The sequence below is a fragment of the Pogoniulus pusillus genome, chromosome 4 (assembly GCF_015220805.1).
Source record: "Pogoniulus pusillus isolate bPogPus1 chromosome 4, bPogPus1.pri, whole genome shotgun sequence".
NCBI lineage: Eukaryota > Metazoa > Chordata > Aves > Piciformes > Lybiidae > Pogoniulus > Pogoniulus pusillus.
In genome coordinates, this window is record NC_087267.1 from 16,801,429 (window position 1) to 16,817,924 (window position 16,496).

Sequence of the window (16,496 nt, forward strand, 5' to 3'; positions counted from 1 at the left end):
CTTTCAGATACTGGAAGGCCACAATAAGGTCTCCTCAGAACCTTCTCTTGTCCAGATTGAACAACCCCAACTCTCTCAGTCTGTCCTTGCAGGAGAGGAGCTCCAGTCCTCTTATCATCCTAGTGGTCCTTCTCTGGTCATGTCCCAGCACGTCCATATCTTTCTTGTAATAGGGGCTCCAGAACTGGCTGCAGTACAAAACTATCTATGTGTAATTTTGCTGCAGAAGAACCTTTACCTGAAAGTGGTTCTGCAGTAAAGATTCAAGGGATAGTGTTCATGTTTACTGAAGCAGCCTTTAGCATATTTCCTTTACCTTCAGTTTGCTGGTGATGTTTTTATTCTTGTTGGATGCATATGGCAAAAGGTGACTAGGTCTGTTTTCAAAGGAAATAAGAGAGAATTTCCTGAGGAAGTTAAACAGATGGGCTTCTCCTGGGAAAACATACATACAATTAATATCATACTATTAATAGGTATCTGACACACACACAATGGAAATTGAGATGGTAGCTGTGCTGGAAGCAAACAGCAGAGGAAAGACTCCAAGTTATCGTTGTTTCCCAACACGTAGTAATTCTCCTGCCTTTCAGCAGTGCATGTTGTGATCAATGTCTTGCCAGATTCTGTTTTATCAATACCTTGCAACATTGCTCTGCTTTTGCTGTTTCCCAGAGGACTGCCATCCTAAGGGCAGAACTTTGAAACTGCAGAGCCACTGTGCTCTGATGAGGTGCAGAAGGGGATAAAGACACTGGGACATTATCATCCTGGCCTGTATCAGGAACAGTGTGGCCAGTAGGATGAGGGAGGTTATTCTTCCCCTGTACTCAGCACTGGTCAGGCCACACCTTGAGTGCTGTGCCCAGTTCTGGGCTCCTCAATTGAAGAGAGATGTTGAGGTGCTGGAATGTGTCCAGAGAAGGGCAACAAAGCTGGTGAGGGGCCTGGAACACAAACCCTATGAGGAGAGGCTGAGGGAGCTGGGGTTGTTTAGCCTGGAGAAGAGGAGGCTCAGGGGTGACCTCATTGCTGTCTACAACTACCTGAAGGGAGGTTGTAGCCAGGTGGGGGTTTGGTCTCTTCTCCCAGGCAACCAGCAAGAGAGCAAGGGGACACAGTCTCAAGTTGTGCTGGGGGAAGTATAGGCTGGGTGTTGGAAGGAAGTTCTTGCCAGAGAGAGTGATTGGCATTGGAATGGGCTGCCCAGGGAGGTGGTGGAGTCACCGTCCCTGGAGGTGTTCAAGAAGAGACTGGATGAGGCACTTGGTGCCATGGTCTGGGTGACTGGCTAGGGCTGGGTGATAGGTTGGACTGGATGATCTTGGAGGTCTCTTCTAACCTGGCTGATTCTATGATTATGTCTTCCCAGGGCATACTGTATTCTTCAACAGCCAGGGTGCATCTGGCAGAACTGAGAAAGAGCAAAGCAGGGCAAGAGCAAACTCCCCATGAAACTGCAGGGGGTGGTCTCCCCTCTTTTCTGTAGTTCCTCATGCCCTGAGGCGCAGAGGGCAGCACAGTGCCACTTCAGTGCCATCACCTGTGTAGGGAGGCTGGTACTACATCTGACACTCCCATCTCAAAACTGGAATTAGTATTTGTGTTTCCTTTGCCCTTTCTGCTCTTCCAAGCAGTGGAAGCTTCTCCCACACTGCTTCAGTTTGTCCCAGTTTTTCACTTCCACAGCATTACCTGAGGCACTAGAGCAGTGCAATTATGTTTCCCTCCAAGCTGTCAATTTTACTGTTAGAATTTCGGTACCACACAGAATGTGAGTTATAGATCTCAAATTTGGCTTTTATCACCTTTGGTTTTTTTTGCAAATGCTTCTGAGTCATTCAGTGACCTTGATATTAAATGGCTTAACTTCTGAAAGTGTTTTATTTCTAGAAGTAACTCTCATGGTACTTTTCTTTTGAATATTAAGGCTTGACCTCTAACAAGGTGAATTACTATTTAAGTGCAGTCTCAGTACTGTTTGCTATGGGACAGATGTCTCCACGTAAAAGCAGCACTCAGGCAAAGAAAATGTGCCTTTCAAAACAGTAAAACCTGTCTGAACCTCATTTTGGTTCTATTAGGAAAAACTCTGTGAGATCTGCTTGGCACTCCTCCCTGAGGAGTGGGATTTGTTAGCCAGGCAATCTAACAAACGCCTCCCAGAAGTCACATCCATTATGGACACATTACCAATTTGTGCAGCTGCTTCCAGTGGAGCAACTTCCTTCAGACCTCTGAGAAAATATTTGGGTCTTGCAGGCGCTGGAAGGATACAAAAATCAGGTTCCCATCATGCACCACTATTAGATTAGTGTAATTCTACCGAGGGAGACAGAACTATTTCTGGTTTAGTCCATTAATTTGTCAATAGGAAGAGCTGTGTGCTCAGCTGTGGGGTACTGCATGGTCTATCAGCAGAGAAAGGGGAAATCCCATAGCTAATCAGTGTAAGCGTTTATCAATCAATCCAGGACCCATGGCAGGTAGCAGTTAACTTCAGAGGATGTCAAAGGAAAATACTTGCAGAAGTTTGGTATTTTTTTCACTTGTACAGGCATTTTGTTTGGTTGAGGATTCTGCTATTTGGAATTATAGCAGTGAGTGACTGGCTCTCTGAAACCCGGAAGCTTTCGCTTCTAAATTCCTGACCTGCTCTTCCCTAGCCCAGTAACATACCTGCAGTCTGAAAACAGTGTGTGCATACAAACATCTGCTCCTTTTGGATCCCACCTGATCACAGTAATGCCTTTATTTGCTCTTCTTTTTTTTTCACTAAAAATGTTAATAAAAAACAGTGGTGTTACTCAGGGATCAGTACTGGGCCCAGTTTTGTTCAGTGTCTTTATCAGTGACCTGGATGAGGGCACTGCGTGTACCCTCAGCAAGTTCGCTGATGATACAAAACTGGGGGGGTGGCTGACAGCCTGTCAGGCTGTGCTGCCATCCAACAAGATCTGGACAGGCTGAAGAGCTGGGTGAAGGCAAGCCTCATGAGGTTCAGTAAGGACAAGTGCAGGGTCCAGCACCTGAGGAGGAATAACAGCAGGCACCAGTACAGTTTAGGAGTTGCTCCACAGAAAAAGACCTTGGAGTCCTGGTGGACAGCAAGTTCTGCATGGGGTAGTGGCCAAGAGAGCCAATGGCATCCTGGGGAGCAGCAAGAAGTGTCCAGTAGTTCTAGGGAGGTTCTTCTCCCCCTCTACTCTGCCCTGGTGAGACCACACCTGGAATATTGTGTCCAACTTTGGGCTCCCCAATTTAAGAGAGTCAGGGACCTGCTGCAGAGAGTCCAGGGAAGAGCCGCAAGGCTGACTGGGGAACTTGAGCATCTGCCCTGTGAAGAGAGACTGAGAGAACTAGGGCTGTTTAGCCTGGAGAAGAGAAGACTGAGAAGAGATCTGATCAGTGTCTATAAACATCTGAGGAGTGGGTGTCAAGTGGAGAGGACCAATCTCTTTTTGGTGATGCACAGTAGTAAGACAAGAAATAATTTATACAAAATTGAACATAGAAGGTTTTACCTCAGCATGAGGAGGAACTTCTTTACAGTGAGGGTGACAGAGCACTGGCACAGGCTGCCCAGGGAGGATTGTAGAATCTCCTCTGGAGACGTTCAAAACTCACCCAGATGCATTCCTGTGCATATCCTGGGGGATTGTGCTTTGGCAGGGGGTTGGACTGGATGATCTCTGGAGATCCCTTCCAACCTCTCACATTCTGTGATTCTTTTAACCAATTCTACAGTCAACATGAATGATATGTGTGAGAACAGCATTCTTTTCCCCATGTTACATTATTGCTATTCAGTTTAATATTGCCCTCTTACCACGCAGGGTAAACTGGCATGTTTAGCGTTATTTCATTTGGCAATAGTGGCTTTGTATGCTACAATCTCTTTGTCACAGCTGTACTTTCTGTTACAGGTAGACTGTAGACAGAAGACCTAAAAATTAGAACAAGATAGCATATGAGAATGCACACCCCAGCATTAAGGGTTTCTTGTCATCTTTACATTTTCTAGGCTTAAAAACATAAACCTAAGAAACTGGTCACCCCTCACCTACCCTCCAAGGAATTCCTGCCACTGAGCCATCCAGAGATGCATTTTCAGGAATTAATAGTGTAGATGTTGAGATGCTGGAGCATGTCCAGAGAAGGGCGACAAAGCTGGTGAAAGGCCTGGAACACAAACCCTATGAGGAGAGGCTGAGGGAGCTGGGGGTGTTTAGCCTGGAGAAGAGGAGGCTCAGGGGTGACCTCATTGCTGTCTACAACTACCTGAAGGGACATTGTAGCCAGGTTGGGGGTGGCCTCTTCTCCCAGGCAACCAGCAACAGAACAAGGGGACACAGTCTCAAGTTGTGCTGGGGGAAGTATAGGCTGGATGTTAGGAGGAAGTTCTTGCCAGAGAGAGTGATTGGCATTGGAATGGGCTGCCCAGGGAGGTGGTGGAGGCACCGTCCCTGGAGGTCTTCAAGAAAAGCCTGGCTGAGGCACTTAGTGCCATGGTCTAGTTGGCTGGCTAGGGCTGGGTGCTAGGTTGGACTGGCTGATCTTGGAGGTCTCTTCCAACCTGGTTGAATCTATGATTCTGTCACTGCATTCTTAGTTGCTTTTATATAATTGAACTAATTGCCACCAGTGGATGCTACTTCTGCACTTTTCACAATGAACTCCCCAGCTGTATCTGTGAAAGGTTTCCAAGTTTGTAATTCCTCACTGACAGGAGTGCTTAGCACAACAGAAGCAACACACCACAAGACAGCCATCTGCTGGCTGGGCAATCACAGAATCACAGAATCATTCGGGTTGGAAAAGACCCTCAGGATGACCAAGTCCAACCCAGAACTGTATTCTACAAGGTGCACCCCTAAACCATATCCCCAAGCACCAAACAACCTTTAAACACATCCAGGGTTGGTGACTCCACCACCTCCCTGGGCAGCCCATTCCAATGTCTGACCACTCTTTCCATGAAAAAAAATCCTTGTGTCCAGTATAAACCTGCCCTGTTACAGCTTGAGGCCATTCCCTCTTGTTACATAAAAGAAACCAGCACAAACCTCTCCACAGTGTCCTTTCAGGTAGTTGTAGACAGCAATGAGATCTCCCCTCAGCCTCCTCTTTCTCAAACTAAACAGCCCCAGCTCCTTCAGTTGCTCCTCATAAGAGTTATTCCCCAAATAAATATTACTTATTTATCTCCAAATAAGTATTATTTATTTTAGTTATTAAAAACAAAAGAGCTGCAAACTACAACCTCAATAATGGTGCTATCATTATATTTTCTTGCTGCAGAGTGAAGTTAATTTTGAGAAAGAGATTTTTATGCAAAACATTGTCATAAGGGGACAGTGGCTTTCATTACCAGCCTGATTCTTTGGGGAATTCCAACCTCAGCAATTTTAATTTACACCAGACAGAAAGTTGCTATGCTAGTCTCTAGCCCAGATGCTAATTTCCATCTAAACATTGTTCTAATTATGTAAAGAAAATTGTCCTTTCAGGACCATTCTGAGTTACTGGAATCAACAAAGCATGTGATTTTTTAAAACATGTATTTCTCAGTTTTTTCTGTTATGTTTTGAGACTGTGATGGAAAATGTTAATGTGTTTGAGCTCAGATGCTTTTGGGTTTGTGCATAAGAAACTGGAAGCTGTTAAAATCTCACCTGTTTCAACTGATGTCTGGCCACAGCTCTGAAGATACCTGCTGGCAGACATTCAGCAAGGGCCCTGACATCAGTATAGGTTTCCAATCCAAGCATAAATTATGGGATGGAGTTCATTACCAGTGAGGGACTGAGAGCCCTGGGGTTGTTTAGTCTTGAGATGGGAAGACTGACAGGGGATCTGATGTGCTGCCCAGGGAGGTGGTTGAGTCACCAACCTTGTATGTGTTTAAAAGTTGTTTGGGTGTGGTGCTTTGGGGATATGTTTTAGGGTGAACCTTGTAGAGTAAGGTTATCAGTTGACTTGGTGATCCTGAGAGTCTTTTCCAGCCTGAATGTTTATATGATTCTGTGATCAAGGTATATAAATATCTGAGGGGTGGGTGTCAAGTGGAGGGGGCCAATCTCTTTGCAGTGGTGCACAGTAATAAGACAAGGAGCAATGAGTACAGACTTAGACACAGAAGGTTTCACCTCACCATGAGAAGAAACTTTACAGTGAGGGTGACAGAGCACTGGCACAGGCTGCTGAGAGGGGTTGTGGAGTCTCCTTCTCTGGAGACTTTCAAAACCTGCCTGGATGCATTCCTGTGTGGACTACCCTAGGGGATCCTGCTTCAGCAGGGGAGTTGGACTGGATGATCTCTGGAGGTTCCTTCCAAACTCTAATGTTCTGTGATTCTGTGAAAGCTGAATTTACTAGCACACTGACAGAAGATCAGCCAGGACTGCTGCAACCAGTGTTTGACTTTAGAAGATACTAACCTGCCAACTTGGGATGTTGTGAGCAAGCAGAGCTGCATTAGGCAATCTCAGGCCACATGGACTGCCCCTGTGGAGGAGTCATTGTTAGGTGGTCTAGAGCTGCCTGCCTCATTGAGAAAGGATTAAGGAAGCAGATGAGAGCAGTAGGCCTCACTGTGGTGTAAAATGTGATGTTTTCACTGGCTCATCATGTGAAAGTCAGAAGTCTTGGAGCCCAGGTGGCAGTGTCCCTCCTCAGACCTCTGATTATTCATCTGAGCGTGTTCATCTTATTTTCAGAGGTATTACTTGCCTGGCCTCCATCCCACTCCCCAGCCACAAAGGAGCCCTTGCAGCAGGAGGCAGAGGCCTCTTTCCCAGCAGCAGTTATTGTAACATGTATGCTTTCTGCAGCTTGCAAAGCAACGCAGATGTTTCACACTTGGGGCACAGATTGATTATGTTTCTTTGTAAGAGGCATATAACTACTGCCTGCAGTCTGCCCTAGCTCAGCTGGTCTCCATCAGCTCTGCTCAGTAAGAATAAGCACTAAGAAAATGCAGTAAATGGGGTTTAGGAAATCAAAATGCACAGACAAGCCAGGGTGGAATCTGATATCTGTTCTTGTCTCCCTCCCCAGAGTGTGAGCCCATAGAAGCTATAGCCAAGTTTGACTATGTCGGAAGATCTGCCCGAGAGCTGTCTTTCAAGAAAGGAGCTTCTCTTCTCCTCTACCACCGAGCATCTGAAGATTGGTGGGAAGGAAGGCACAATGGAATTGATGGCCTTGTCCCTCACCAGTACATAGTGGTGCAGGATATGTAAGCAGTGTCTGGTGTCACTAGAGATTCTTGGTGGGGTATCAGAACATGCTAAAGCAATTAGCAAAGTGATTTCCAAATGGGACAGTGGTTTGAAGTCTCAGGTGACACATTTGTCTTCTGTGCAGGATGCCTTTGTCTTCACTGGCCTGAATTGACAGCTCTTAATCAAAAGTTACTACTGGGCTAAGCTACTTTTTTCATTGATATGTTCCCAGTACATTCAGAGACAGATGCTGCTGCACCTATCTTAATTTGACTGTCTCTTAGTAGTAATTGCTGGCATTCAGAATAGTGAGGGCTGGAGAAGTGCAGCCCTGAGCTCTTGCTTTATGGTATTAAGCTTGTGCTTTGCCAAGGATAATAAAGTCCTTCCTTATAGAAAGGTTACACATGAAATGGAAATTGCTCAGTAAACAGAAGGATTATAGCAGGTTTTGGAGACATGGAGAGTAGTTCTTTCTGTAGGCCTGCTTTTCTTAAGAGGATTAAAATCTGTGAGTGCCAAGGTGTTTTCTGTCACAACTCACTGACTTGTCATCTCACCGTATGTGTTCTGTTCAGGGATGATACTTTCTCAGATACCCTGAGCCAGAAAGCAGACAGTGAGGCCAGCAGTGGACCCATAACTGAGGACAAGTCATCATCAAAGGACATGAACTCTCCCACTGACCGTCACTCTGACGTTTATTCAGGAAGGTAAGCTTGAGCTTCAAACGTTTTCAGTAGTACTGCTCACAACTCAAGTAACACAGCAGTTACTTCTCCACGTGCTTATGCCAGCTCACTGGGATTTGACCTGTAACCACTTCTTTGGTGCAGGCAAAGAAAGAGATCAGAACCTCCACCTCCTCTAAGACGCCCTGGCAGAAGCAGTGATGGTCACTGCCCAGTACACCCACCTCACCCTCTCTCCAACTCGACCATGGAGCTAGGTTCTCCCACCCTGGCAACTCACTGCAGTCCTAGAGCCCTCCTTCATAACCGCAACCTCAATGCCGACAGCCCTGAAAGGCGTCGGAGACCTGGACACGGCAGTCTCACTAACATCAGCAGGCACGACTCGCTGAAGAAGATCGACAGCCCGCCAATTAGAAGGTCTACATCATCTGGCCAGTACACAGGTTTCAATGACCATAAACCACTGGACCCAGAGTCAATAGCTCAGGTTTGTGCCTTTTTTTATTTGCTGTGACTGATTTGCTGAGGAGCAAGACTCAGTGAAAAGCACAGAACAGAGCATGTGCGCTGCTAGGAACGTGTCTAGAGGAGAATATCCTGCTTAGCTTTCAAAGCAGCGTGTGTGCAAAAGCAGATGCATGAAGGGATCCTGGAGAGAAGCAGCACAAGGGGGAATAGACATTGCAGGAGCAATGAAAGGAATCAATTCCCGTTATGCTGGAATGAAATTGCCTCTGCCACACAGAGCACTAGGACCATGTGATTACAACAGCTAGGTAAATCACTGGGCTCTGATGAAAGCTGGCCTGTTCTAACTTGCATGTAATTATTGTTCAATTATTTCTCAGTGTTATGGTATGCAGGAAAGTGCTCTAACTGGCTAGTAGCAACTACTGTCATTCCAAGCACAGATTTCTCATAGAATGGTAGAATTGTCAGGGCTGGAAGGGACCTCAAGAATCATCTAGCTCCAACTCCTTTAAGGGACACCTCACACTAGATCAGGCTGCTCAGAGCTCCATCCAGCCTGGCCTTAAAAACCTCCAGGGATGAGGCTTCCACCACCTCCCTAGGCAACCTGTTCCAGTGTCTCACCACCCTCATGGTGAAGAACTGCTTCCTAACATCCAATCTGATTTTTTTGCTCCATTCCCCCTTATCCTGTCACTACCTGACACTCTAAAAAGTTGGGTCATATTTCAGGATCTTGTGGATTTTATGTAGTTTTCATACAGTTCATACCCAGTGTTGATTTGCTGCTTGTAGTTGTGCAGGATGCTGCAGCTGCATAAATCATGGGCCAACCTGTCCCTGCCTGCACACTCACCTAACTCACTGCTGGCCCTGAAGAGGTGAGGGTGGAATAGGGAGCACAACGATCACCAGATTAGTCTGTGTACAGAGAAAATAGACACCACTGTCTTCAGAATTCACATTTTGTCTAGGTAGGATAAAGTGATGACTAGAGGCACCTTGAGGGTACATTATGGTTGCACAAGTACTTTACAGCAATGCTGGCACTTTATAATCATAGAATCAACCAGGTTGGAAGAGATCTCCAAGATCATCCAGTCCAACCTAGTACCCAGCCCTGTCCAGTCAAATAGACCATGGCACTAAGTGCCTCATCCAGTCTTTTCTTGAACACCTTCAGGGACTCCACCACCTCCCTGGGCAGCCCATTCCAATGCCAATCACTCTCTCTGCCAACAACTTCCTCCTAACATCCAGCCTATAGCTCCCCTGGCAGAACTTGAGACTGTGTCCCCTTGTTCTGTTGCTGGTTGCCTGGCAGAAGAGACCAACCCCTACCTGGGTACAGCCTCCCTTCAGGTAGTTGTAGACAGCAATGAGGTCACCCCTGAGCCTCCTCTTCTCCAGGCTAAACACTCCCAGCTCCCTCATCCTCTTGTCATAGGGCTGTGTTCCAGGCCTCTCACCAGCTTCATGCCCTTCTCTGGACACATTCCAATATCTCAACATCTCTCTTGAATTGAGTAGCTCAGAACTGGACACAGGACTCAAGGTGTGGCAAATTTAAAAACTGAAAGCATTGGTAATACATGTTTTCAGACTGTTTCCAGCAAAGGACAGAAGGGAGACTGTCATGCTTGGATCAGAAACCTGAACCACGTATTAGACTTAGAAAGTGTAAACATTGTCACTGTTTTATTTTACTCTTACTTATTTACTTTCCTGCAACCTCTTTGGCTTAAGCTATTTTTTTTTAATGAATAGACTACTGGTTATTCAGAGGTGAGGCAACCCAAACTTTGATTAAACTACATGAAATTCACTGTGAGCAAGCAGGGAGCAACAAATCCTATAATCTTATTTGTACTTCAGTACTCCTGAAAAGAAACTGAGGTCCTGATGCATTCTTTAAGCACCTGTGCTAGAAACTGTGATGAAAAAAAATAATTTCTTAGATAAGCTCACTGAAAAATGTCTTGCAGATTTTTCTATTGAAGATTTAACTCAGAGAAACATGAGGAGAGGTGAGCTGATAGGCACATAAGCTTTATTTCCTTACAAAACCAGATTTTGTAATCCACGTGAGGGAGTATAGATCCCAGACAACCCGAGGCAGTAGATGAGGGGAGAAGTTAGCCAAGTAAGCAGATGGACTAAAGTCTTTCCAGCTGTCAGTACCCAAGAGGTGGCAGAAATCTCCACAGATAAAAACACTGCTAAGCAAATTTCCATTGTCTCAAGAGTCACTTTGCAGGTTTTGGTTGAACTGGTTCTTTTCAGTCTCTAATGTAAACAGGCTAAATATTTGTAACATCCAGCCAAAGCTGCCATCTTGTCAGTCATAGAATCATAGGATTGTTTGGGTTGGAAGGGACCTCCAAAGGTCACCTAGTCCAACCTCCTCTGCAGTCAGCAGGGACATCCTCAACTAGACCAAGTTGCCCAGAGCCTTGTCAAGCCTCACCTTGAGTATTTCCAGGGATGTGACCTCAACAATCTCCCTGGGCAACCTGTTTCATCACACTCATAATAAAGAACCTGTTCCTAACATCCAATCTAAATGTGCTCTGCTCTGGTTGGAAGCCATTGCCCCACATCCTGTCACTGCAGGCCTTTATAAACAGTCTCTCTGCATCCTTCTTGTAAGGCCCCCTTCAGGTACTGGAGTTGTAGTGTCTTTCAATAAATACGGAGGCAATTGATTTTAGCAGAGAGAAGCTGGTTGGCAAGTTAACGTATGCATGTTTTGCTGCCTGCCCTTGCTCCTCTGGTGTTTTCTGTTTGGTAGCAATTCAGTAATGTGCTGCTCTCTCTGTGCTCTGACCCAGGACATCGAGGAGACGATGAACACGGCACTGAATGAGCTCCGTGAGCTGGAGCGGCAGAGCTCGGCCAAGCATGCCCCTGATGTTGTGCTGGACACCTTGGAACAGATGAAAAACACTCCCACTCCTGCCACCTCCACAGAGTCACTCAGCCCTCTCCACAGCGTTGTCCTACGGAGCTCTGAGCCTCAGATCCGCCGCAGCACTAGTTCTTCCAGTGACACCATGAGTACTTTCAAGCCCATGGTGGCCCCTAGAATGGGAGTGCAGCTGAAACCTCCTGCTCTTAGGCCAAAACCTATTGTTCTTCCAAAAACAAATCCTAGCATAGGGCCTTCCCCTCCTTCCCAGGGTCCAGCTGACAAATCCTGCACAATGTAGACAACTCAGCCACCCACAGTGCCCGGCTGGGGTATGCTAGGGAGAGGGATGGATTAATGGTAGAAGCCAGGGCTCATAACATCATTTGGTCACGTTCGTAACTGGAGAGGCTTTGGTTTTTCAGTGTTTTTGAATGTATTGTCTGAAACTAGCTACATCAACATGGGCATTTGTATTTTGTATGGTTTCAATTACAAGAAGAACTGGACAACTGTGCATCATTTTAAAACAACAAGCAACCACGGACTTACTTGAAAACTTGATGCTGCACCGTTTGTAATAAACCCAAGACGGTTCACAAACAGCTTGCCACGTCGTACCGTACTTCACAATCTTACTGTAGCTATGTAATAGCAGATCCTGCACAGAAGTAAGGGGGGAGGGGGGGAAGCAGAGACGTTGGGATCTCTCATTTCTCGGTCACTAAACCAAATCTCAAGCAGGTCAGTAAAAGCTAAAATTTAGCATGTGAGGATTAAGTGTCTGTGTGGAAAGTTTAAGTCATCTCAGGCCACGTTTCTTATTTAAGACACATCAAAAAACACCCCAGAAAACCACCAGACCCTCACAGTTCTTATAATTGGCACCAGATTTTAACTTTCTTGTTGGCAGTCTCACTATAGGCAAACTTTGGATGGATGTGGAGATCACATTGCTCTCACCAACAAAAAGCAGCATTCTAGGTCACAGCTAAAGCACAACTCCAGGATAGTATCTAGAAGCAACTTTTGCTGTACTTTTCCCCATGAAGCTAGGCCTCCATTCCCTGATGCCACATTTTTCACAAGAGCTAAATTCATTTCAGTTCCTAGTTGAGCAAGTCAGGCTCTAGGAAGTACTTGAACCTGTTGGTCCTTTAGGCAGGCTGATAGGAGATTAAGGGATCAACTACACAGTAACTCAGCAAAGCGTCCCATTGACTATTGCTCAGTTTCCAATTAAAGACATGATTTGAGCTTTAACAGTCAGAGGTTTAGGCTGCCCTCGTTCTGCAAGCAGCCTTGCACAGCGCCAACACTGCACATGTCCTCGGTTATGCTGATGGCAGCAAGGTGGGGAGTCTCTCAATGGGACTCCCTCCAGCCAGCAGCACATAGGACAGGCAGCTGAGTTTCTACAGCCTAGATTCAAGCTGACTGAAGTTTTCTATAACTACTTTCCCCCTCTTCTCCTTTTTTTTTAAATGGCAGAAATCAGTCCCTTCCTTATGTCTGTTAACTTTGCTTAGTGCTCTGTCGTTGAACTTTGTTAGGTGTGAACTAAATGTACAGCTGGTTTACACATTGCAACAGTAAGCCATAATATTGTTTCTGTGAATATATTTTCCTGACTTCCAATCCATAAAATAAGTTTCAGCTAAGAAGATGGGAAAGAAATCCATTGTGGTCCACCTCCAGGAGTACCACTGGCTTTAGGATCTGTCTTTCCACATATTTCTTAAGATCTTGCTGTTGGAAAGCTTGATGTTATACCACTCCCTGTACCTAAACAATTGAGTTTGGGAGGAGAAGAGCAGTGACAAAATTTGATAGGTGTAGCTACTGAGGTGACAGAAGCAATTTCCTGTTATCTAGGAGCTACTTGTTCCTGCCCTGTAGATAGGTAAGGCAAAGCCCCAGGTGTGAAGTACCCCATGAGCTGCCTCCGAGAGCCAAACTGCTCCTGGTATTTGCAAACCCATCTCAATCCAGCGGCAGACTTCATGCACCTCTAGGTTAGAGGCAAAGTCTTAATCCACCACAACAAAACCGTGCAGCATCTGTCAGTGAACCTCCTCCACTCAGCTCTATGACCTTAACCCTAACCAGGGCAAGAGCCTGTGCCAGGCTGGCCCCAGCTGCAGCCCAGTGCTGGTCTATAGGGTCTGTTCGCTCGGTCAGGACCAAAAGATATTTTTCAAGTAGTTCCCCAATTTGCTGGGATCAGTGGAACAAACTGGAATTTCAGCTTTCATTTCCATGCAGTTTTAGTCTAGCGTTTTTAAATTAACCCACCTGGCATAATTGAGATGGATACCTGTATCTTTAAATTGCATAGGGAATTTTGTATGTTTAAATAACTGTACTGGACTCCATAATGCTTATATTAGAAATTGTTTAGCAAAAGAAAATATTAGAAACAGTGCATTTAGTGAATGCATCCACTTAAAGTGCATTCACACAGTTAAATGTGTAGTTTGATGGTTATTATAGATACTTAAAAGTATAGTAAGTGGATATGTAACAGGAAAGACTACTACAACTACAGACGTACTAAAAGGGTAACTCCTGCACACCTAATCCAATCAGTATTGTCCTTTTCTGTCAAGTTTGATAAATTGCAGTACTGGTAGCTTCCTGCTTGTTGACTGTTACCTGATTGTGTCAATGTACATCTGTAGTATGTACATGTGAAAGTGCCTTTAAATTTTAGAGGAGCTTTAGCCTTGCTCTTGTACTGTTGCATTTCCATTGCATCCTTCCCTGTTTGTGTATGGCTGCATTCCCATTGCATTCCCTTCCACTCTCAAAGAACAAGTTAAAATGTGGAAATCTCACGGTTCTGGAAGAGAAATGTACTGTTAATCTGTTGTGACAATGCACTTTTATGTATAGTACTGTACATTTTTTGGCATGTACCATTACAAGCTTCAGTATACATTCAGGTTTGTTCCTCATAGTGTATCTTTATAATAAAGAAGATAGTTCTGTCTGTGTGTGTAGTTTTCCTGGGTAAACCACCTGGGTTATCTTCTAAAGTGGAATGCCAACCTACCTTTACCTTCCATGTAAAGGGAAAACAATCAGTAGCCCCCAGCCACCCTCACCTCACTCTGCATCACTGTCCCATCACAAGATGCTTTGCCAGCAGATCCAGAGAGGTGATTCTGTCACTTTGCTCTGGAGAGACCTCACCTGCAGTACTGCATCCAGCTCTGGAGCCCTCTATATATAGGAAGGACATGGACCTGATAGAGCAGGTCCAGAGGAGGGCCACAAAAACGATCAGGGGGTTGGAGCACCTCTGCTACCAAGACAGGCTGAGGGAGCTGAGATTGTTCAGCCTGCAGATGAGGAGGCTCCAGGGAGACCTAAGAGCAGCCTTCCAGTACCTGAAGGGGACCTACAAGAAGGATGCAAAGAGACTGTTTACAAAGGCCTGCAGTGATAGGATGAGGGGCAATGGCTTCAAATTAGAGCAGAGCAGATTTAGATTGGATGTTAGAAACAGGTTCTTTACTAAAAGAGTGGTGCAACAGGTTGCCTGGGGGGGTGGTTGGGGCTCCTTCCCTGGAGATAATATAAGGTGAGGTTCAACAGGGCTCTGGGCAACCTGATCTAGTTGAGGATGTGCCTGCTGACTACAGAGCAGTTTGACTATAGGTGACCTTCAGAAGGCCCATCCAACTCAGACCATTCTATGATTTTATGATCACCCTCACCACTATCCTCCTGCTCCCCACAGAAAAAAACTGTGTGTCATAGGCACTGCAGCTTCCAGATTTTAAAATCAGTCCCAGAGAGAAAAGAATAAAAGAGTTTGCCTGGGGCATTTCTTACAGTAGAAGGGATGCTGTCATACTGAAAGTGGGGAGCAGGGGACACCGTGCCACAGGAAATCTGAGATGTTCAGATCCCGTCAAAGGTGATTTCCTGAGTTTGGCCAGCATTGTCCAAACAGGGCCACCATAAGCGCAGTTAGGAGGAGAACTGCCACTTGGAAATGCATTTCAAATCATTGCATTTGAAAAAAGATACATTAGAAGCAGGGGCCACATCTGAAGGGTTGGTTTTAAAGCACTCTGTGGTTGAGGACCACCATCTGTCCTAAGAGGAAAAAGGACAGATGTCAGGAGGTGCAACTATTCATTAGCAAGCTCATTGGTCAGCCTGTGGTGGCAGCCTTTGTATCACAGTGTCCAGTGACCTACTTCAGGTCTTTTCTTCTCATCCCCTGCTACACAAAACCCTACTAAGAAATACAGGAGGGAACAGCCAGCACTTAGTCCTCCTCACTGCACGGCCCAGACAGATCATTCCAGTGTTTGATAACCCTCTCTGTGAAGAATTATTTCCAGCATCCAGCCTGAACCTCCCCTGGTGCAGCTTGGAACCATTTCCTCTAGTCCTTTTGCTTGCCACCAAGCAAAAGAGGCTGCCACCTCCTCACTCCAACCTCCCTTCAGGGAGTTGTGGAGGTCCAGGAGCTGGAAGGTGATATGCAGAATTTGTTGCTGAGGGATTAAGTAACACTAAATAACACAGATGTGGTGCAGCTGAATTGGACAAGGCACAGGTGTTCTACTACCTTTCTCAGTACATACCTGCAAATCAAACCCAGCAGAAAGACAATTGCCCAAGCAAAACTCTGAAGTCAGCTGAACTGTGGCCCACGGCAGCTGAAGGGCCATGCATCCTCAGCTGTGCCACTGACATCTCCCCGCAGGGTCACTGCAGACATTAAAGAGAAACTTTTTGGTCCAGGTTGGAGGTTTTCCTTTTTTTTTAAATTAAAAACTGCACTGAGATGCTTTTTGTTGTTGTTGTTGTTGTGGGTTTGTTTGTTTGTTTGTTCGTTTTTTTTTCCCCCAAGTAGCAGAGTAATGGAGTAAGAATGTGAAGCAGGAGGTAAAACAAATTCATCTGTGAAATATGAAGACAGACAAGTTGTGCTGTGCAAAGGAGGTCAGACACTTGCGGGATTGAAATCAATAGCAGCTGCACTCAGTACAGCAGCACGGATAAACCAAACTCAAACCCTGCCTGCTCTTATTTCCATGGAGAGCATTGATTCCTCCCTTACTACCTGCCACATGCATTTTCAGTAGCATGCACTGACACCTATGAACACTGACCAAACCACATAAAGCAGTGCTTTACATTTGTTTGAATGAATTACCATCCAAGAGGAATGAA

The 16,496-nt window shown here is 45.6% G+C and overlaps 1 protein-coding gene across 3 annotated transcripts in view; it reads left to right on the forward strand.

The window, feature by feature from the left end:
• Positions 1-14,292, forward strand: part of SRGAP1 (SLIT-ROBO Rho GTPase activating protein 1) — a 173,733-nt gene extending 159,441 nt beyond the window's left edge. For all 3 annotated transcript variants that reach the window (XM_064142249.1, XM_064142250.1, XM_064142251.1), the window contains exons 19-22: positions 7,060-7,240; positions 7,805-7,939; positions 8,063-8,408; positions 11,224-14,292. In XM_064142249.1, coding sequence (XP_063998319.1) covers positions 7,060-7,240; positions 7,805-7,939; positions 8,063-8,408; positions 11,224-11,601 — 1,040 coding nt within the window. In that variant the 3' untranslated portion in view covers positions 11,602-14,292. The remainder of the gene's footprint in view (positions 1-7,059; positions 7,241-7,804; positions 7,940-8,062; positions 8,409-11,223) is intronic.
• The last annotated feature ends 2,204 nt before the right edge of the window (positions 14,293-16,496 follow it).